The 23,754-nt window shown below is 37.7% G+C and overlaps 2 protein-coding genes across 3 annotated transcripts in view; one reads left to right on the top strand and one right to left on the bottom strand.

Moving 5' to 3' along the window:
- Positions 1 to 3,460: 3,460 nt before the first annotated feature.
- brd7 (bromodomain containing 7) lies at positions 3,461 to 14,818 on the top strand. Its single transcript, XM_081394197.1, has 17 exons — positions 3,461 to 3,876; positions 4,709 to 4,902; positions 4,990 to 5,113; positions 5,216 to 5,273; positions 6,023 to 6,167; positions 7,721 to 7,831; positions 8,087 to 8,271; positions 9,712 to 9,823; positions 9,915 to 9,990; positions 10,071 to 10,178; positions 11,505 to 11,646; positions 11,873 to 11,984; positions 12,481 to 12,537; positions 13,642 to 13,738; positions 14,037 to 14,180; positions 14,397 to 14,540; positions 14,686 to 14,818. The coding sequence occupies exons 1-17, from the start codon at positions 3,828 to 3,830 to the stop codon at positions 14,721 to 14,723; spliced, it is 1,896 nt and encodes a 631-aa protein (XP_081250323.1). The 5' UTR covers positions 3,461 to 3,827; the 3' UTR covers positions 14,724 to 14,818.
- A 2,636-nt stretch (positions 14,819 to 17,454) lies between these two features.
- The window catches only part of adcy7 (adenylate cyclase 7), a 54,508-nt gene continuing 48,208 nt past the window's right edge, over positions 17,455 to 23,754 (bottom strand). For both annotated transcript variants that reach the window (XM_081393733.1, XM_081393732.1), the window contains 3 exons: positions 20,508 to 20,622; positions 19,257 to 19,381; positions 17,455 to 19,107 (listed from right to left, as the gene is read on the bottom strand). In XM_081393733.1, the coding sequence (XP_081249859.1) occupies positions 18,961 to 19,107; positions 19,257 to 19,381; positions 20,508 to 20,622 (387 nt within the window). In that variant the 3' untranslated portion in view covers positions 17,455 to 18,960. The remainder of the gene's footprint in view (positions 19,108 to 19,256; positions 19,382 to 20,507; positions 20,623 to 23,754) is intronic.

Here is a 23,754-nt window from a genome sequence, read left to right as displayed (position 1 = left end):
CCATGAGGGAAGTTGATCTACACAGGGTCATCTATATAAGGTTTTTATACACAAACATGATAATAGTACACAGTAGAAGTACTTTAGATGAGATAACTTTCACTATTACAGTTAATACTGTAGCACATTTGTACATCCTCAAACTCATAATTGTCAAACTGACCAAGTACTTCTTACATTTCGTATTTTTGCAGAACTGAGAGACAACTGCTATGGAGGGAGAGAAATTATTTTGTCAGAAGACTAAGAAACTGCTCTATTATGCCAAATGTCATTACTACTGTAATGCAATTTTTTTTTTTTTTTACTGAACTGTAATTGACAAGTACTGTATTGTATTGCATACCAAGTTCATATTCAATTATTTTTCTAATGCTTTTCATACTGTAAGATCTCTTTAAAGCTTATTGTTAAATTTTACTCTCTTGCATCCCTCTATTTATGTTGTCTGTAATAGACATTAAGCTGTAAAATGATTTGTGATTGCTAAAAGGAGGTTTTTGTAACAGCGTTATGAATTGATCTCACTAGTGTTCCCTAGTAGGCAATGGAGTAGTCGTTGGATTTGTTGAGTTTTGTGTGCCAAAGTTTGATTTTGACAAAAGAGAATATGTTGTTGACTAAAATATTTGAATTTGACGTGGAACTTTGAGGTTTGTTCAAGGTAGTTTTGAGATTGTGTTTATAGTAGTGAGAAATGGTGAATTGTTTCATGAATTGTGTTTTAGCAATGAGAAAATTTTATTTTTATTAATTTTTTTCATTTTAATTTTAGGTAAAGTTTTAGTTTAAGTGTATTTTAATTTTTATTAGTTTTTTTAAATGTCTATATAATTTTAGTTCAGTTCACGTTTATTTAACAAAAATGTTTTTTTTTTTTTTTGTTTTTTTTTTTACTTAACTATAATAACCCTGGCTGACACTGAGCTTTTAGCGGAAATAGGTAGATAGCCACTCCATGACAATTCGTTATCACTGTATTAACATTCGACACTATGATGGCCTGATGTAAGGGAGGAAAGCTAATTTTGTTCATAGCTTGGGTAAGGAATGTAGTCTTGCTATAATGAATCACTTTGAGAGTTTAATCCACTATTATTTGATTGGGAATGAGTTTAAGATAGCTTCTTCTTCTGGAGCAGAAGTTCCATGTTTGGGAGCCAAGGTAAACTAAAACTTTGCAGAGCTCTAAGATTTCATGTCAGCAGAGACAGATAATGCACCTCGTGTGCACCTGATGAAGGAGCCTGTCTCTATGCAGGCTTACGAATACCAGACACAGACAGTTACCGTCCTAAGCAGAACCAGGACCCTATAGCTTTAACCTGCCATGCTAAAACAAATCGCTATAAATCTAAAGCTAAGCTAAGCTGAGCAGACCCACAGTCACCTCAGGCTGGACTTCAAGACTTCAAAGAACACCTGGCCAAGAAACCTAGAAATCCATCTGAGGCAAATCCAGATTTTATTTTGTTCACTTATGGAACATGTCCAACATACAAAATTAGGGCTAGTGCCATTCCAAATCACAGAAACGCTATCAGCCGTGTTTACATACATATGTGGAAAATAGAAAGCAAATGCCACACATAGCCTAAAGATACATTCAAGCAAGTCAGATTAGTCACAGCACCAGATCTTAAGAAACCAGCTGAGTAAAGTGCAAATGGGTTTCACAGTTTAGGGAGTTTTGAGAGATTGCATATATTCTGGTGCATCAGTGTAATTGATACATAATTGTGGCATCCTTTTGAGTCCCTTTAATGTTCAAAGTTAAGGGAAAAACAAGTCCAGCCCTGTGTTAGATATTAACGGTAAAATGAATCACCAGAACAAATGTGATGATTGTCCCCAAGGGCTTGTGGCTGCTTTGATGAGAAATCCATCCAATGCACTGTTTTCAAAAGACACTGAAAGTCATTGACTTGGAGAAAATGAAACTGACCCACCTCACTGTGCTCTTGTGCTTTTGGATCCATCTCTTAAGGTTTTAAAGTTTGGATGTTATAGTCATCAAATTCCATTAGTTTTCCATAAATATAGCATAATAGAGCAGCATACCTTGGCTCATGTTCCTACTGCACATTTTTAAAACCTGGAATATGATTCAAACCATATAATTTGATAAAAAACTTTTTTTTTTAATTATAATTTATATATACCATATATATATATATAGTTTTCATTTGAATTTAGTTTTTCTTTCTATATATTTCTGTTTATTTTTAATTCAGTTTTTGTACTAACATTTTAGTACTTTTAGTACATTTTAGGCCTAGTACTTTAACGTATTTCAGTTAGTTGTCAAGGCAGCATTTCTAAAAATTTTAAGTTTAAGTTTTTCATCTAATATTTATATTTTATTCCGGCTTTATTTCAATTAGCAATTTATTTATTTATTTTTATTTACAGTAATAGTTTTAGTTTACAATAACAACACTGGTCTTCACACACATATTTAACAGCCTTGGCCCTTTGGTATTACACAAAGTTAGGCTACACGATGCACATTTTATAGGATGAGCAAAGGGAACATCAATGCCATGATTTTTAAAATAAGATTTAATACAATGACGGGATTCATTTCTAATGGTGATAGCTGTAATATTACTAATAATTACTCAAGGGATTCAAAGCAAACCAGAGCCATGTGTGAAATGGCATTACAAAAGGTAGCCTAGGCCTATGTGATGGAAAAGAAGATTAAGTCCAACATGTCTATTCAAACAGGGATAGCTTCCCTCAGATTTAAGGGAAGCTATCCGTTGCAAATAGATACAGCATAGCTTATATAGCCATTAAATCTGTGTGTGTGTGTGTGTGTGTGTGTGTGTGTGTGGCTTTATATGAGAGATAAGAGCAATGGCTACAGTATGAGATGAGTTAAATCACATCACACTCACAGACTGCCTGGAGAAAAGCCTGAGGGAGTTCCAGTGTATATAATGGCAGCTTTTGGAAAGCCTAAGCCATACCAGAGAAGGACAGATTGAGGGTCATGTGGGTCATTCTATACATAAAATGCTAATTTAAATGAAGTTAGAGCTTAAATATTTCAGCTAAATGTGAAAAGAAATTACTTCATTAAGTAAACAAACAACAAACCAAAAAAGCATTATTTTTTTTTAATCATATGACTTTATTGTAATCCCGAAGTTCTGGATGTGTTTGTTTCTAAACTTATTTTAAAATGTGTTTATGTTTCTAAACTTATTTTAAACTTCTACACCACGTAGCCTACTGGCTTTGGAAATGGAAACTATGAACTATGAAACATGAGCTCAAACAAATATGCTCTATGACAGCAACACTATGAAGTAATTATTATTATTATTATTTTTTTGCTCTTTCGATGTCAAACACAACATCAATACATAGCTCTTACCTGTTAGGGTTTTGCATTGGGGACGCTGTTGTTTTGAATGTTTAACAATGGTGCCTCTTAGCGGTAGGCCTATTTGTATTCAGTTGCATTTTTACCTCGGGCCAGAGAATGTCTAATAGGAAGACGGGCTCTGCTCGGGCTGATTGTTTCCTCGTGTTCCTCGTTTTTTTTTTTTTTTTTATGTGAACCTATTTCACTCTGTTATTTTATTTGTAACTACTTGTGTATGGAGCTGCAGTCAGTTTTGTCAAAATTAGGAAGTAAACAGGATTTCGTGGTTTTAGGTGTTGGTTACACCCCCGAACACTAGACGCCGCTGTTTGAATCCTGCAGCTCCGTGAGAGGCGCTCTGAAGTCTTTACCGAGTAACGTTAACGACACAAAACAAAGAGCAGACTGGTCAAGCACTGACCTGACTGAATCACCGGCTTTACTTTAAATAATGGGCAAAAAGCATAAGAAACACAAATCAGAGAAGCACACACACGACGGTAGGTCACTCACGATTCATTAAGCAGGCTGGATAATAGTTTTTTCTTCTGTAGGCTGAAAGCCTGTTTTAAGTAACATTATAAACTAACAGCAGCAGAGGCACTATGAAGCGGCACTCAGACTCTTGAATCTGTCAGTGGATGAGTAACGTTAGCAGGCTGATATCTGATGTCCACAGCGAATATAGAGTAATGTGTGTTTTCTCAGTAGCTTAACGCTAATCCAAAGGCTACCGAGCTGATTGTTTGGTTGGTTTGCTCCGGAAAACTAGCAACTGTTGCTCAAAACATCAGATTAATCAAGGCAGTATCAGAATAACAATTATTTAGGTTATTATTTATTAGGTTATTTTCTCCATAAATGTATTGAAGCCAATTTCTCCTAGAACCAGATGAAAGTGCATTGGGCTTCAGAAATTGAAATTCTGTATGTAAGTTAGGTTTAAAAGAGATTTTTCACACACAAAAAAAGTATTATTTTGTGTCGTTGTCATCACTAATAAATAGCTGAGAAGAATTATACTTCTCATAGACATAGTTTGGTATATGAGAAGTGTAATTCCTCTCAAAAGTCACAGCACTTGCATATGGTTGTCCTATTGTTATTTTAATTGCTTCTATTGCTCTCCTCATTCGTAAGTCACTTTGGATATAAGCGTCTGCTAATTGATTAAATGTAAAAGAGGCAGCTATTTATTAGTGATAACAATGACACACTAAATAATATATTAAGGTTTTCTGTATTAATTAGGTTAGGTTATTAGTATAGCACCTAAAGAGAGACATTGGATAAATCAGTTGTTCAAAGTCGTTTGTGTTTCTGGCATTGAAGAGTTCACCGAGCGTCCTCTGAAGCTGGTGTTAAAAGTGGCCGGGAATGAAGTCACCACAGGCAGCCCTAGCCTTGAGAGTGTTTATGACGACCAGGTAGATTACGACAAACACAGCAAGAAAAAGAAGAAGAAAAAGAAGGACGAGAAGGACAGAGCCAGTCCTCCAGTGTCTCCGGCTGACAAAAAGAAAAAGGTGAGATATGTAAACTGTTTTTGGCTTGTGATTTTCTTGTGTTGTTTACCTGCTTATTACGTCCTAAGCAATGAATGTGTCTCATAGATGACCAAAAAGAGGAAGGTCCCAGACTCTGTGGATCCAGACTGGGATGAACAGAGCAGAACTCCTGCTCGCTCTGATGTTTCCCAGGACAAGCCCCTCACCCTCTCACTTGCCAGAATGGATGGTAAAGCAGTGCACCCTCTCAGGGTTTAGGATTCATCTTGTTTTGAAGGATTGTGTGCTTGTGCTTGATTATCTGTTGATTATGGATTTCGAAATTCCTCAGAAAAAGAGCAGACGCCTCTACAGGAGGCCCTGAGTCAGCTCATCCGACAACTCCAGAGGTAGGACTAAACATGGCTAACTTGAGGACAAGTTGTGGATTCATATATAACTAATGCATAGTACTGTTGAAAGATTTGGGGGTTGTGTTTTTAAAATGCTCACCAAGGCTGCATTTATTTTATCAAAAAATGCAGTAAAGACAGAAATATTGTGAAATAATTTTACAAATGAAAATTCTTTTCTTTTTTTAAATACTTCTTCCTGTGACCGCAAAGCTGAATTTTCAGCATCATTACTCCAGTCTTCAGTGTCACATGATCCTTAAGAAATCCTTCTAATATGCAAATTTGCTGCTTAAAAAACATTAATTATTATTATCAATGTTCAAAACTCTTCTGCTTTTTTTGTGTGTGGAATCCGTGATAGGTTTTGTTAGGATTCTTTGATGAATAGAAAGTTCAAAACAACAGTATTTATTTGATATGGAAGTCTTCTGTAACATACATTTCTTTACTGTCACTTTTGATTAGTTTAATATGTTCTTGGTGAATAAATGTATTAATTTCTTTAAAAGAAAAACTTCAAACTTACCTACTCCAAACTTTTGAACTGTAGTGTATAACTTAATATATAACTAAAGTGCTGATCTTAAAAAAAATCTTACACAAATGACTTCTGATTCTGCATCAGTCTTCTCATTCTGAGTATCCTGTTAGATATGTGTTTTGGGTCTTATTTTCCTGTTGTTTATGGTCAAAATCCTGTCTGTAATTACTGAATGAGAGCTGAACGCTGCTGTTTACTGCAGGAAAGACCCTAGTGCATTCTTCTCATTCCCTGTGACGGACCTGATCGCCCCAGGATACTCTCTCATTATAAAGAGACCCATGGACTTCAGCACTATGAAGGAGAAAGTGAAGAGGGAACAATACCAGTCACTTGAGGAGCTCAAGGTAATGTGATCATCACAGCCATTACTAGGACACAGACTGGCACTAAAGCCCAATTTATATTCCTGCGTCGAACTCACGTCGTAGCTTGTGTGTAGCACACGTAGCCTATGGCGTACCCTGACGTGCACCTCTCCAAAAATGTAACAACGCGTCAATTCTATGCGGACCGCAAGCGCTGTGATTGGTCTGCTAGAACCCCTCCCTTGGGTTTCACATGCTCCCTCTGCATGTGTAATAGCACGTCAACGCGGACAACGGCGCAGAAGTATAAATGAAAACCGACGCGTAGCCTACAGCGTAGAGTGTACGGCGTAGGTCCGACGCAGAAGTATAAATCAGCCTTTAGGTGCAGTAAGTAATTTTGGAGAAACGCTGTTGAAAATGTAATCAACACCCAAACAAACAAATTGGTGAATAATTGCTAGATGTCTTTTCTGAGTCCTGAAAGTCCTGAAAAAACAAAACATGGGTTTACATAAGCCGCTTTTCCACCATCGGTCCGAACAGTTCTTAGAATGGTAAGGAATGGTTCCAGTTGTGTTTCCACTTCTCGGGCCGGCGAATGGCTACCCGCACCGAACCGTGCTGCTTGAATCTGTGAAATGACGTCGCCACTCAGGATTGGTCACTTGTCTGTTGCCTGGCTACCAGTTTCTCTGTAGCTGGTTAAGCCCGCTATTTGAGTGAAGTAAACAAAGCAATAATAAAATTAAAAGCAATAGCTTACCATTCTCCATTACGCGGCCACTATTTACATCTGATATCATCAGTAAACCATCGTGTTACCAAGGCAACGACTGACGCATTTGTATTACATTCCAAAGAGCGGCCGCTATCAGCCCCACAGTGGGAAATGAAACCATAACCGTACCAGCTGTACCGGAGCGGCACGGAATGGAACAGTTACGCATTGAGAACCGTTCGGCCTGACGGTAGAAAAGCGGCTATAGTCCTGGCTGTGTGAATAGGAGAAAAACAGAGTGGATCAGACCGATCAACTGAGCACCAAAGCACTTTAGTAGCCATGGTGGGGGAGGAGAGAAAGTGAACAAGTGGGACATTTGTAGAAAGAAAGATGGCTGAGATATTACCAAAAAGGAAAAGGTCAGAGAAATATACTTGGAAAATGAAGGGTTACGATCAGGAAAGAGCTCAGACCCGTGTTATTATTGGATAAGCTTTCTAGATGTTAGAGAGCAGGAAGGCCTCAGATGGATGCCGAAGTTGCTTTGTTTCTGCTGAGTAACATTAGTTTTGCCATGTTTCACAGAACAAAGATATGTTGCTGTTGTTGTTGAATCACAGCTGATTCATTTATACTCTCGCAAACTGTTGCTGGTTGCATAGCATGGCGGAGCAATGAAGGGAAGGCTGTGTTTATTTGGGTTGATTTCAAATATGCACCTTTAAGTAGTCATATATGAATTATTATTCCAGCTGCCTTTATTTGACAAGTGACGAGCAATGATCTACACAGTCATATATTGAATATTGATAATGGTCATTTAGACGTGGACAGTTGATGAGGTGATGCTGTGCTGTTCTCCCCACAGCTGGATTTCAGAGTGATGTGTGAGAACGCTATGATCTACAACAAACCAGAGACGATTTACTACAAAGCAGCAAAGAAACTCCTTCACTCTGGCATGAAGATCCTGAGCACAGTGAGTAGAAGAAAAACTGGAAAATTGTATTGGAACTTGTATTAGATAGTTACATTTTAGAGGTATAGTTGTTGAAACTAAATTGAGCCATTTTCACAATTTTCTGTTAAAAATCAGTTTTCACACCAGAGGGCGCTGATGTGCCATGCACAATTTGATCCCAGTATTGTAGTAGAATGTTGTTCAGTTATACCCATTCAAATCTATCAAACTGGAAAAGTTGAACATGAAAATTAACTTTTTTTGTGCTTTTAGGAGAGACTGGACAGTTTAAAGCAGAGCATAGAGTTCATGGCTGGTCTGCAGACGTCCAGCAGTCGTTCAGCAGAGGATGGAGACGAGGATGGTGGGACGTCTGACCCTGTCAAAGAGAACTCGTCGGTCATGGACACAAGTGACAACTCACAATCACCCCGTGTAGGCAATAAAGATACTCCAAGGTATGAATCACATATTTCTGTTTTTTTTAACTTCTTATCTATTGCTAGTTTGTCTAGATTAAAGGCCGGTTCACACCAAGAACAAAAACTTAAACTATATTAGCCTCTGCACCAGTTGTAATTGCACACTGCAGTCATGTTAAAGTCAATGGATTTTAATTGCCTGTCAAAAACAACAACAACAACTGTTGTTCCTCTGTATTGTAATAGTTGTAGTTGTGGTGTGAACTCCATTATACTCTTATTAGTATTACAGTTTTTTAAACTTTATGGGTTTAGCTATTGTTCATAATGTGAATAGGCCTTAATCTTCCAGTCATCAAAGGTCAGTTCAGTTGAGAGTTGGGTGCAACTTCCTTTCAGTTAGTCTGAACCTGATGTTGCTTTGAAAGGTTTTTTTTTTATATAATCCTTAAAATAATATTTCATATTAATCACAGGCAGGATATGAAACACTGCCAAATGTGAGTGAAAATGCTTGCAGGTTTCTCGCCAGTTGGCAGGTTACTTCGACATAACGCTTGGTTTAAAACCGAATGTCTGACCGCTGCTGATCTAAGTGACGTCAAAGACGCACACAACGTGTAAAAAAATCTGTCTCAACTTGTGCATCTTACGACAGCCTTTACCTCAGTGGAAATAGGCGTTCTAGATAAACCTCTTAGGGTACATTTTCTTCTTCTCCACATTGAGATGCACATCTAAAAGATTACATTTTAGAAAGTTATGCAAAATACACCTTTATCCATAAAATATTTATGGCTGGAAATAGTTTTCAATTCAGAAAGTTAATACCAGATCTTAATAATCACGGTGATGAATTGGCTGCCATTAAACTAAATAAGATGTATTGTATGCCTGGGAAAAAAAAGAGCGTGACTTTACTTAAATGGGTGATGTGGTCAGTAAAAAAGCTTCTTTTCTCCAGTTTTCCTAACTGTGCAACTATTCACATTGGCTTTGTAGCTGGATTCAAGGCTTCTGATGCTGTACTGAAGCCAGTGAGACATTCCAAGGTGTTGCCGGGGTGTTCACTGTCTTTCTCTATTTACTCTCTCTTTTTGTTGCTTGCCTACGTAAATCGGCTTGGCTGCTGCAGTGGGCCGGAGTCTTGGAATGCTTAAACATGTTGTGACTTGTAGGCCATCTGTAGCCAACGAGATACGCACAGACACACACTTTGTATCTTTTGAGGGAGGATGAATCATCTTCCTGCACACTACTCCGCAGGTAGTGTAGAGGCTTGAGAACAGGCCCACAAAGACCACACACTGATCTATTACGACATTATTCATAATTTATCCAATCACTGCTCTGACATCTGAGTTCATTAGGAGTTTCAGGAATGATATGTCTCATGTGGGAATTTATTTACTCTAAAGCGGGAGTATTACTGATAACACAAATACATTCAGAATTGCATCAATGTTTGTGTAACAGGGACAGTAAGGATGACGCTCAGAAGAGCCAAGCAGAGAAAGACCTGGAGGAGATCAAGAAGATCGTTGAGGAGTCTGGAGGGAAACTCTCAAACAGACGTCTGCAGTGTGAGGTAGGAGAACATGAACCATGTGTTACTGTACAGATCATTCACTGAGCATGTCAGATAACAGTTGATGAACGGTCGCTTTTCTTACGAGCAGCTGGAGTTTGAGAGAAGGACGTCCGACGGCTCAACCACTCTGGGAATCCTGAACCCCGCTGACCTGAGCGCTGGAGGTTTGTGATTGTGAGTGTTAAAGAAAACAAGCAAATGTTAGACGTGTGTACAAAACGTGTATCTTATGCTTCCATGCCAGATCCAGGATACTGCCCAGTCAAATTGGGAATGATGGGAGGTAGATTGCAGTCTGGAATAAACACCCTTCAGGGTTTCAAAGAGGACAAGAGAAACATGATCACCCCAGGTATTATACATTCACTTTTCACTCTGTCACTAACTTGAATCTCACTTTGTATCAGTCTCAACCGCCCTGTTAAAACCAGTACTACTCTTATTCATTTTCCTGGAAAATTGACTTGATGAATAAAATGTCTCAATTAGCAATGGGCTCCAGTCTGTGGCCTAACCTTCAGTCATGCGGAGAAGATCATGGGAAGGGTGTGTTATAATCTCTGTTTGAATACCTAGTGTTCAACTCCCAGAGGAATGTAATATTATGTGCCGGAAAAATCGAATTGTTCCTGCTGTCAATTAGGAAAAAAACAGTGGGCTGTAGTTTCTACTCCTGTTTTTTTTTTATCTGTCAGTTATCTGTGGTGCTTGCTATATAAAGTTTCGCGATTGTGTAGTAATATTTTAATCCCTAAATTAAAATTTTTTTAGACTTTTTGTCCCACACTGTGATTGATTCTGCAAATTGTGAGGGTTAGGCAGAAAAATGTCTTAGTCTTCCATTTTAAGAAGCCAGGGATTTGGTAAGCAGCCACACAGCACTGCTCTGTTAACCACTCGCAGCATCCTTGTAAGATTTTTCATGGCCATTTTTTACTTGGGGACATGGGAAAAGGTAAAACGCTATAGTTGTTCGATAAAAAATTGAAGGTTTAGAGTCAAGTTAAAGATTTGTACTATGTTGTTTCAAACTGACTGTGTTGGAGTGAGCAGCGCATTAGGTTTAGACCGTCTTTTATAAATCTCTCATTGTCTTCTATAGATTTTGGCCTTGGGTGAGGTGACCTAAAATTATTTAAAATAAGATAAAAAAATCAAGATGTTTATTATTTTATTTCACCCCCCTCAACAACTGTTTCATTTAATGAACCAGGCTTTTCACACTCTTGGAAAACCTTGATATATGTTGTAGCCTAATTTTAAAAGACCTGGAAATTTCTAGACCAGGAAAAGTCATGTAAATTAAGAAAATCTTAAAACAACATGACCAATTTTTTTTTTCTGTAAATGCACTATTTTGTTATGCTAAAATAGATTCCATATCCAGTAACATTCAGCAACTAAAACGTCAGATATTTTAATTGTACTTATTTTAGTTACTTTTATTTACAGAATTTAGAGTACCAATATATTAAAATAAGTTTAGGAAACCAATTCAGGAGAAGGGGGAACTTACAATGGAGTCTAAAAGGTTCTGTGCTTCCTCTCAGTCTAACCGCTGGCTCTGGCAGTTACTTATTGAAACATTGTAAAAAATATACCTACTATAATTGGAATCAGTCTATGTTCCATAAATTATGCGTAAGGTCCCTTCATGCCTCTCTCTCTTTTTTTGCAGTTACCTATATGAATTACCTATATGGCCCATTCAGCTCATATGCTCCTACATATGACTCCAGTTTTGCCAATATCAGCAAAGAGGACTCCGATCTTATTTACTCCTTCTATGGAGAGGACAACAGTCAGCCAGAATCTGAAAGGTGTGTGTGTGTATGCTTGGAATCAGCCATGTAAAGAAATATATCCATGAATTTAGATGACTAAGAAGCAGCCACCTACTCTTTAAAACTGTGTTTTGAACCTACATGCATTTGTGGTGTTATGTGAAGCTGCTCTTCTGCAGGACAAAAGGCCTGATTCACACCCGTCTACCACTCCCCTTCCATTCCACAATTATAATTTGGATGTGTGTGTGTGTATGTGTAGTGTTGCAGATTTCCTTGCTAAATCCGAGGAGCACATGAGCAGGTTAGCAGATAATATCTTGGATGCTTTAACCAGTGGGGAGCACTCGAAACAACTGAAAGAGACCGCAACTGTAAGAAATCTCACTACACACTCATTACTGCAAGTCTTTGGTCAAAATTTACCAGCACATTTAATCCATAATATATGAATACTGTGGTATATCCATTTGAATTCTTTTCAGTGGGGCAGGTTACTTAAAGGAATAGTTCACTTTAAAATGAAAATTCTGTCATCATATACTCACCCTCATGTTGTTTCAAACCTGTATGAATTTCTTTCTTCTGCTGAACAGAAAGGAAGATATTTAGAAGAATGTCAGTAACCAGACAGTTTCTGGGTCCCATTGACTTCCATAGTATATTTCTTTCCTACTATGGAAGTCAATGGGACCCAGAAACTGTCTGGTTACTGACATTCTTCTAAATATCTTCCTTTCTGTTCAACAGAAGAAAGAAATTCATACAGGTTTGAAACAACGTGAGGGTGAGTATATGATTTTCATTTTAAAGTGAACTATTCCTTTAAATCTGTTCTGGTTTTGATAGGATGATTTTTGTTTTCCTCAGGATAATCTGCCCATGGAAGAGCCTGCAGAGAAAGTAGACACAACAGATGATGCTGAGGTAAAGCACTCTCATATCCTCAGAATGAGATTAAAATGTCTACAAGTGCATACTAGAGTACAGCTCACTTGAGTTGAAGTGAAAACACAAGCGTGGTATTCAAAGGCAGCGTCAGGACCGCAGACTCTGTGCTCTGCAGCAGCTGTGTCAACAACACCAACCAACTTTCACACACTAATGGAAAGAATATTTGCCCAGACACACACCAACACACTCTTCCCCCTGTCATTTTTTGACTTCCTCCTTCACTCACACTGATGTATGTGTGTGAGGGTGCTGTGGACATAGAAGGAAAGGTAAGCATGGGTCGTCTGTGAACATACTGCAGCATTAATCTGTGTGTGACTGCGGTCCAGCTAGCATACCTTAGCAGGGTGGTGCTACTGTTCAACACTGGTTTTAGCAGTCTAAGTATCACACATTATAGCCAGTGGATAATTCATAGTTTTATCCCAAGACCCAACAAGCTTTTTATCTAATGATTCCCAACACTGTGTACTTACTCCTAACGGGATATCTAGGCCGGTTCCATGGGGTACATGGAAGGAATTTGATTGTGATTGTAAATTATACAAAATCAGAAATGAACAGCCAAATGATATGGCTGTCGGTACATTCAAATAACAAATTGTATATAATGCTATAATTCGATTTTTTTTCATACTTTTTCAAAAGTTGAATGTTATTGTATTTTAATGAAATGACAGTAAAATAATGTTACAAAATCAACCATTTTAATAAGAAATGTTTTTGAATTATTTCTGAAGGTTTGTGTGATGATGCTGAAAATAAATGACATTTTAAAGTATATTAAAAATAGTGTAGTTTTATTTAATATTTGACTTTTTTTATTTAATTTTTAATCAAATAAATGCAGCCTTGCTGTGTATAAGAGACTTCTTTCAAAAACATTTGAAAAAATCGTAAAGACCCCAAACCTTTGAGTGGTAGTGAATACACACACGCACGCATAGTCCAATAAAAAAAGTGACATGATTTGACTTGAGATGCTCGCACTTTTCTCTAAATTTTGAGCACATTTCTGTCCTGGTGTCAGTCCATGCCCCCCCCCCTTTTCACGTCTTTTCGCGCATGTCTCTGTAGGTTGTTGCGTCAGATCCCAGCAGTGTTGATAGTATGATGGCCCTCAGTTCTGTGGGTTTGAATCCTGACCTGCTTCCTGAGAGCTTCAACACAGAAGGTGAGAATCTCCTGTTTCTGAAAGTGTAGTGTGAAATATGGATATATCCTGTTTAGTCATTTTAGATGTGATCAGACCCTATGAAAATCCAGGCCCCATGTTTTTCCAGTTTATTAATGAACCGTTTTCTTCTCTTGAGATGCATCTTTCATGTCTATTATGCTTGATGAACCGATTATGATCCTCCTCCCTGAGCAGTGGAATGTAACGCAGCGCATCAGTAACACGCGTGAGCTCATTTCCCATCTAGTTAACCGCAAAAGGATTTATCTCCGTAAAAAATCTCTTCCTCCCTTAGAAGCAGAGCATTTCCAACAGAAGCTGGATGAGACGACGGTGTTGCTGAGGGAGCTGCAGAAGGTTCAGAAAGAGAGACTGAGTGCCAAACAGCCGCCAAACATCATCTGCCTACTGGTTCCTACTGCTAAAGAGCTGCAGCTTGGTACGCACAAACACAATACATGACCTATGATGACCGCTTCACTGCTCTCACTCTATCAGATAACACTAGACAAATATTTTTCCTGTCTCATGTGTTTTTAGTTTTTCCTTACTCAAGGAGTTTTAGTGCACATTAACAGACCTGTGGGTTTCAGCAGCTGTTTAAAAGCAGATATGATTTGCACATAACTTCTAACCCCCACCATTCTCATTGCAGCGGAGAAGGTTACGGGTAACCTGGCCCATTTGACCAGTCAGGTGACCCCTGGTGACGTGTGCAGTGTTTATGGTATCAGAAAGGCCATGGGTGTCTCGCTACCCAATGATAACGCGCAGGATACGTTCACACACCTGACCACAGGTAATGTAAACGCTCAGCACAAACGAGAAATATCCAGCAAGTTTTTTTCACGCATTTTGTTTGTGAAATGACTCTTGTTTGCTTTATCTACTCAAAAACTGACATTAACAGGAAAACGGGGGTAAATGTGTTTTCTGTGTTTCAGTGGGAGATATAATTGAACCCATGGAGGGAGTGTGTTGAGATCCTCCATCAGTCTGCTTATTCCAGATCATCCCGCAATGGTGCTGTTTCTGATTTACTTTTGTTTCATTAAATAAAAATCCTTTTTTAAGCATTTTGTGTATTTCCATTCTTAAGTTGCAAAAATTGAACATTAGCAAGTGACTTAAAATAAATTGCTCATTTTAGTTCATCATTTACTAAGACCTTTGTTCATCTTCAGAATACAAATGAAGATATTTTTGGCCATCCGTTTGAAAGTCTGCGCATCAAAAAGATATTGTGAAAGTAATCAAAATGAATGGAGCTGTGTGCTCCAAATTTTCTGAAGAGCAGATTTAATTTATTCACATATTAATGAGATAGTTCACCTAAAAATGAAAATTCTGTCATTTACTCACCCTCACGTCATGTCGGTCCAAACCTGTATGGAGTTTCTTTCTTCTGCTGAACACAAAAGAAGGTATTATGGTCAAAGGTATTATGACCCCATTGACTTCCATCAACTGTTTGGTTACCCATAATACCTTCTTTTGTGTTCAACAGAAGAAAGAAACTCCATACAGTGTGAGTAAATGACAGAATTTTCATTTTTAGGTGAATTATCCCTTTAACGATGATCAATGCACATACATGGAGCACATCAGATATGGTAAACGGAAGCTCAAATGTGCTTGCCTGATACGAGAACAATCCTCAAGAAAACACATTTGAGTTTCTGTTTACTATATTTGATGTGTTCTTTGTAGGGGCGTTGATCATTGTTAATACTTGAAGCTAAATTATTAAATCTATTCATAATATAAAGCGATAATGTCTCTTCAAAAGACTTTAATTAAATTATGTTTTATTAACAAAATTCGGGAGGAGCACATTAAGATAATTAAACCTAATTAAACATGTGGAGCACATTCAGATAATCAAACCTAATTAGACACGAGTGGAGCACACTCTGTTAATCAACGAGTTAAGAGGTGTATCTATACAGCAGACTTGCCTCCGTTCATTGACAGTTTAGCAGCATCCCTGTGTTAGGCCCTCTATTATTCTCAATATATATGCTGCCACTTGGAAATATTATAAGGAAACATGGAATTAGTTTCCATTGTTATGCTGATGACACTCAACTATATATTTCATCACGGCCGGATGAAAACGCTAAATTATCCAAATTGACAGAGTGTGTTAAAGATAAAAAAGATTGGATGACGCGCAATTTTCTTTTATTAAATCCAGATAAGACAGAGGTAATACTTATCGGTTCAAAAAACCGCCCACAAAACCTCTTACAATACAACTTTAACATCGTAGGGTGTCCTGTTACTTCATCCTCTACAGTAAAAGACCTGGGTGTTATATTAGATTGTAACTTGTCTTTTGAAAATCATATTTCATATGTTACAAGAACAGCCTTTTTCCACCTTAGAAACATTGCTAAGTTACGTAATATGCTATCAGTTTCTGATGCAGAAAAGTTAGTTCATGCATTCATGACCTCGAGACTAGATTACTGTAATGCTTTATTAGCTGGTTGTCCTGCATCCTCAATAAACAAGCTACAGTTAGTCCAAAATGCCGCCGCTAGAGTTCTTACTAGATCAAGAAAATTTGACCATATAACACCAATTTTATCATCACTACATTGGTTACCTATAAAGTTCCGTATTAATTACAAGGTATTGCTACTGACTTATAAAGCCCTAAACGGCTTAGCTCCAGTCTATTTAACAGATCTTCTATCGCCCTATAATCCATCGCGCTCTTTAAGGTCACTAAATTCGAGGCTTTTGGTCATACCTAGGATATCCAGATCCACCAAAGGAGGGAGATCATTTTCACATTTAGCTCCAAAACTCTGGAATAGTCTTCCTGATACTGTTCGTTGCTCAGACTCGCTCTCCCAGTTTAAAACTAGATTAAAGACGCATCTCTTCAGCCAGGCATTTATATAACATTTTTAATCTTACAGTTTAATCCGGTCTCTACTTCATAAACGCCAGAGGAGAACTGGCCCCCGACTGAGCCCGGGTTCTCCCAAGGTTTTTTTTTCTCCATTAGGTCACCTGATGGAGTTTTTCGGTTCCTTGCCACTGTTGCCTTTGGCTTGCTCAGTTGGGGATACTTAATTTGATTAATCGATTCAACAGTGCTATTGATCAGCATTACCAAACGTGGATGTTTTACACCAGAAACAAACACTGATGTACTATTTTATTTAATACTGTGAAGCTGCTTTGATACAATCTGTATTGTGAAAAGCGCTATATAAATAAAGTTGACTTGACTTGACTTGATCCCTCCACCACCCATTCTCCTCACTTCTAGTCCTAAATACTCTTACAACAACGGGGGGAGTACTCTGGGTTCGGGCAAAAATCCCCCCACCCCGCATAACCTTTACTCTGTTTGTAACCTTTAATTGATTTAAGTGTGAACTCGTGAAACCATATGGATGATGTCTGTGTAGAAAGTTCCGGTTGTGTGGACTTATGAAACTATTAAAATACTGTGTTCACAAACATGAATGTAAGTCTTGTGTGTTTGGAACAACATGAGTAAATGATGACAATGTCTGAATAAAATATTAAAAGGTTGGAAAATTCTAGCTATAACCTTAGAGTGGTTCATAGCGGCAGTTGTGCTCTCTGCTAGATCACAAATCCTATCATGCTATGGGAGGATTAAGAGTAATCCTTAAAGGAAATGAGACCAAGACCTATGATGTTATTACTTGTGTCGCCACTGATGCTTTGATTTGAAGCCAAAATAAAGGTTTTATTTTTTACAAAGAATCACAATTCTAATCAGCCTTTATATTTCGCAATGCCAGATATAACTTCAATGACAAACATTTGCAAAAGAACATTTTAAAATAAAAGCAATATTCTGTCTGAGTTCATCCGTTGGGAAATAATGTTGGTTCATGTTTCTTAATGCTCTCTTGAGATTTGCTACTGTGGTAAGGCAACACATCATTTATCTGTTATAAATGAATCTGCTATTATAAATATACAGTCTCACCCTGCAGAATGGAGCCCCATGTCCTGTGTGACCTATGACCTATGGGTACAGGAGATTTCTCTCAACAATTTGGCAAAATGCTACACAGGAAGCATATTAAGTGTAAAATGATTTATTCTTACAAACACTGGTACAGAAAGGCAGCACATAATCTCAAACTATGTAGATTCAGTCCCACTAACACTCAATGAGTGCTGAAAACCCAGAGAGGCGCATAGGAATCTAATGTTTATGCCTATGGCTTCATTAGACAGAAATACTTCCCACTTTCACTAAGCATTCTCATGGAACAGAAACCAAGACCATTTGAGCAAAACAATTTACTGCGATGTGAGCTAAGATGCACGAGTACATCCATTCGTGAATATACAACTTCAGATGAGAAGCCACAGAGCTATTTGGTCAAGACGATGGGAAATAGATGAAAATACATTTTCACTTTAAGATGTTTAATTTTCATTCATTTACATTGATTCCCCTGGTATATGTAAACGTTCTTTACTAGTTGAATCTGTAGGATATTATGAAGCTAAGGAAGGCCCATCTCCAAAATCCACAACCTCAACTCAAAGGCAACAACAAATCAACATTGAATGTCAAAATTTGGCATTCAAAACACTTGGCAGTTTTTTTTTTTAAGAAAACACACAAAAAGCATCCACAGTATGTAGATTCAAGCAAGAATAGCCACTATTTTGTTGGTCCGAAAGTTGACCGAAAAGTTGATAATAAAGGACACATTATTTTAAATGACTGAAGAAATTCTAGATATTTTCACATCTGTTTATCTGTGATAATGAGTTTGTGTGGGTCAGGTGTTCCCTCTGCCGACAAGCTCAGTCATCCCAAATCAGTCTAAATCCAACAGGATCAAGGCCACTATGACAGCAGTACCCAGAAAGTCTGAGAGCAATACTGAGAACTATTTTTAATATTTTCCTTCAGCGAACTAAGTTCCCCACTGTCTGTGGTCTGTGTCCCATAAGAGGATCGCACAGTTCAGCTTGTGTTAGTGCGCGATGTGTTTATGTATACGTTGCTGCATATCTGAGAGTTTCAGGTCTCCAAATACTGCCAAAACAAACTCTAACATTTCAAATTCAGAAAAAATGTGGAGTTCTTTAGACATGCTCTAAAGAAACAAATCCAGTAGCAATAAAACATTCTTGAAAAAAAAAATCACATATAGGTCCAGAGTGTGTGTGTGTCTGTGTGTGTGTGTGTGTCGCTGTCAATCTCAGCTCAGACCGATGCCCTGCTGTTTGCTGGAATCTGTGCACACAAAGAAGGTTTTGAGCTCTCCTTTGCCCTTCACATTGATCAGGCCACGACACTCACATAAGTAGCCCAGCTTCTGCAGGACATCTGACGTCTCCTCTGTCACCTGCAGATGTCATAGAAAAACTGATCTTCATTTCATGTTTTAACAAGGGCAAATCACTAAGCTATTTTGAAAACCTAGACATGAGAAGAGAATTCTCATCAGAGAGGATCTAGAGACGTGAAGTACTGTAAGAGTAATTCAATTCCTACCTGTATTTTTCCCAGCTCTCCAGTGCTTTCCATCCGACTGGCCACATTCACAGTGTTTCCCCAGATATCATACTGTGGTTTCCTGGCTCCAATCACCCCAGCAATCACTGGGCCGTGGTTTATACCTGCGCAAACACACGCAGATCAATGAAAAAAACTCTGCATTTGAATTCATGCTAAACCAGCAGTCATTCACGGTCACTGTACTAATGGTGCATGATTTGGGGGTTTGGGGGGAATCTAAATGTGATTTAAAATGCGATTAAAAAAAAGAAAAACAAAACGGTTTGCTGTGCTTGGTTACAAAATGTGTCCAGAGTTTGAGAGTATACACCAATATGATTATAAAATAATAATAATTACAATTAATATTAATTTGATCACAATTATTACTAAATAAAAATATCAAACAAAATAAGATTATTATTGTAACATTTCACTGTAAAATGAAAAATATGATATAAACTGTGCAATAATAATAGTACGACTGTTAAATTACAATAATATTTACAGATGTCTTCATTTCTTCATTCAAAGATGTGAACATGGTTAGCACGTTGCGTTCACAATTGCTTGTTATAAGTGACCCAAACACATGGAGCAGCATTTACTGTGATCCAAGCCACTCTGAGATGCTGGAAACACTGGATAATGAGCTGCTTGCGTGTAAAAGAACACACTGTCTCGCTTCACTCTAAAACATGCAGCGCATCTATTTATTTAATTAAATCATAGCATTTGTGTAGCCATGGACTGTTGTTGCTAAGTGACAGCAAAACTGTATTTGAAGCTCAATATAATGTAACTCACAGAGTACTTGATTGCATAAAACAGATCCAGCGATACAAGGAGTTTCATCCTAAAGTGACAGCTGGAATGTTGTTCTCCTTTTTATAATAAAGTCTTTTAGAAGGGATTTGTGTCTGTTGTTATAGTTTGATCAAACCTCAGCCACAGATGGGTGATATGTTCTCAGACTCTTAAATGGAGCGTTTATGAAGCATGCCAGTTCCCTGAGCGCATCTGTTATCCCTGAGCTGCTGAAGATGCCTGAGTTCTCTCTTATGAGCTGCCTTTGTTTTTCAATGAGATTTTCAGCTACATCCTGTATATATTGGTTTCATTTTTAACCCTCAATTCAAAAGTCAGAGTTGTAAAGGCTAAAGTGAAATATCTCTTGAAATACCTGGAGATAAAGTGTCCTCCAAGCAAAAACTGAGTAATTAACAGTGATGTAGAATTGAGACTTACCGACACGAAGCCTGAATGTGTTGAAGGAGTGTCTGTTGATGCCGTCCAGCTTGCCGATCAGAGCGATTGCGAACTCCACCATGTTTCCTATCTGTGTATTCTGCCTCTCGCGGTCCTGAGAGCACACACAACAGAGCTCAGAGATACATAAATGATGTAGCTTGAAGGACACTTTTATAAATGCAGGGTGAGCAGGGGTCAGAGAATAAAATGACCCGCATAGCCGAAAGCAACTTCTTTTATTTGGTTTAAAAATGTGCAGCCTCCAATATTTATCACCTTATTCATCAAGTGCACCTCAGTCACAAATGTTGGAGAGTCTTGAAAAGACTCTTTTCATTTCCTATAACAATATAGTCAAGGTGAATTGAAATCTTAAAGCACATATGCATAATTAAAATTCACAAATACTTTCAGCATGTTAACTTTTCAATGATGTTCACTTCACATGCAAATCTCATGTAGTCAGTGGTTCTCAAAGTGTGGTGCGCGGGAGATCAGAACTGCTGAACAGCGTTCAAGTGCACAAAAAGTGGTTGGTGCCCTGCCTTTATAAAGCGGTGCTGAACGCCAATTCCAGTGAATCTTTCTTCTTCAGAACCAGACCGTTGACTTTGCACGGTCTGAACAGACCCGACATACAAGTTCCTCGCCATAAAAAAGCTGTGCCAGTGGACGGCATCACTGCTATTGTGAACGCACAACTACGCTGCCATGTACCAGCGAGAAGATGCAAGAAGCTGGTCCAGATAAGTAGAAAGAAGCAACCAGGAAGCACACATCCAAGTGGCACTCAAAAAGAATAAATCCAATACAGAAAGTTTGCCAAAGCTTAAAAAAAAAATATTGCTGAAAAATCCAAATGAAACATCGGATGAGGTGGAAGACCCAGCCCGCACCATCAGCTAGGGTTGGGAAACGAATTCCAATTCTGGAGTCAGATACTTAAGGTCAGGTATCGGATACTTGTTGTAAAATGTAAATTTCTATTCCACTAATCAATTCCTGTGTGCACATTTTATTGTGATTTTAAATTATTTAAGCACAAGATGATGCACTCGCCTCTCATATAGTCAAGTCACCTTCATTTATATAGCGCTTTAAACCATATAGATTGTTTCAAAGCAGCTTTACGAAATTTCTGTCAACGAAATTACAGTAACAGAGATTGTTTTGGCTTTACAGCAGCTCTAGAATAAAGTTAATGTCCAGGTAAAGTTAGTTTTGATTGATTCACTTCTGTTGCTAAGATCACCAGTTATTAACTTTGGGGCCGCTAACACGACACCGTTCTAACAGAAAACACTCAACTCAACAGTGCCTGGTGGCTCGAGAACACAAACCCTGAAATAGATTCCAAGGCGCAAACCTCAAAAACCCAAACCCGCGAAAACGCGTGCACATGTGCATCACGTGTTTAGTCTATAGGTATGCGTGTTTGAACCTATATGTGCGCAGACGTGTAGTCTTTCTTAATAAATTTACCTCAACAAATGACTTGTCTGGCCTTAAAAATGTATAATACAGAATTATTTATCGCTTCCATGGCCAAGTGAACTGGAATTATTTTGACAACATAGTGCGCAATTATGAATTCAATTGAGTTCTCTTTCGCATCTTTTTGCTCTTGAATGGACAAATACACACACAATGATGTCAAAATATCCTAGGAAAGTCACTGATCTTGAATAAATAACTTTAATAATCTTTATTTTAGTTATGAAAAGAGCTGTGTTATTTTACATTTGATTATATTTGATTTCTTGGTTCAGTTGTATTCATTTTGGTGCTATGGCTAATTTTTTTATTTGTTGTTATTTTATTACTGACCATTTAATTTGTCTTTAATAATGTTTAAAATATATATTAGTAATTCTAGTTGTTTTTACTGCAGTATTTCTGTTAAAACCAAATAGGCAAATGTTCCTCATGTAAGTGTTCTTTAGCCTGCTGATTTATGTTCATGGTACTCAGCTGTAACAAAATGTTTTGCAAAAGTATATTATGTCCGTCTTTCCTTATTGGATTCTCCATATAAGGAATTGCTCAAATTCAAACAATACCCAACCCTAACGGCAGTGGTGATTATAAGGTGTGTATGCAACGTGTAACGTGTCCGCTTCTTTTGTAAGCTCTTTGAAAGGGGAAGCATATTTTCATTGGTATTTCACTCAACGCTGTATTATGCATGCCAAACAAGTAATTGTGTATGCCATCAGAGTTTTCACAGATTCGCGTTTTTTAAGTTTTCACAGAGATAATAATGGTATCACTTTCAAAACTCGTTTTCAAAAACGTGCACTTTGAAACCTACTTCAAAGTTCGCGTTCTCAGGCCACCAAAACGCCGTTGTCATGTAAACGAACCGCTAGAACACATTAAAAGTTTTCTGTAAGCGGCACCTAAGGTAATAACTAATGATTTTTACACCGGAAATGAATCAAATAAAAACTTACTTAAAGTGGACTGATTTTCTTCTAGAGCTGCTGTAAAGCCAAAACAATCTTTATTGCATTCATTTCCTAATATCACTGTAAAGCTGCTTTGAAACAATCTGTATTGTAAAAAGCGCTACATAAATGGTGACTTGACTTGACAAAATCAAGACCTCAGATAAATTCAAGAAGGTTTGCTTATAACTGAAATGAGCAAGAGCCAAATTGTAAAAAAAAAAAACTGTCTGCTGTTATGCAAAGAAAAATAAATCCAGTTTTTAAATCTCACTTAATTCTCTTCAATATTAATGTTGTGCAATTCCAGGTAAAATGCAATGTTGGGGCTTAGGGGCCTCAGAACCTCTATCTTTAGTCATGCAGCGGCGTAGACTTATGATGCCATAACAAAACCATCAATTTTGTGTTAAATTATGGTAGATGTTTCTATCAAGCTTTTGAAATTCACTGTCATTAAAGATTTTTCCTCCTGAATGAAAGTTTGAGATTTAAATATGCTGCAAACGACCTGTTGCTATGAACCAGTCATAACAGCAACCCTGATGTTGCATGTTTATTAATATAGAAATACAACTAATTGAACCTTTTATTATTAATAATGAACCATAATAATCCTAGCCTGACAAGCCAGAATCACATCAAGATGTTGGGTCTGGGAACACAGCATTGGCAGGGCTCAATAACCGGTTGTCTTTCAAATTCCCTCTGCTCGTAATAGGATAGCGCTACAACCAACCAGAGCATTTTCCCACCAGCGGAGTTAGTTGATAGATTAAACTTTTGCCGTATGTGGT

This window comes from Scardinius erythrophthalmus (genome assembly GCF_964197995.2).
Source record: "Scardinius erythrophthalmus genome assembly, chromosome: 2".
NCBI classification, from domain to species: Eukaryota; Metazoa; Chordata; class Actinopteri; order Cypriniformes; family Leuciscidae; genus Scardinius; species Scardinius erythrophthalmus.
This window is presented reverse-complemented; position numbering and strand designations above follow the sequence as displayed.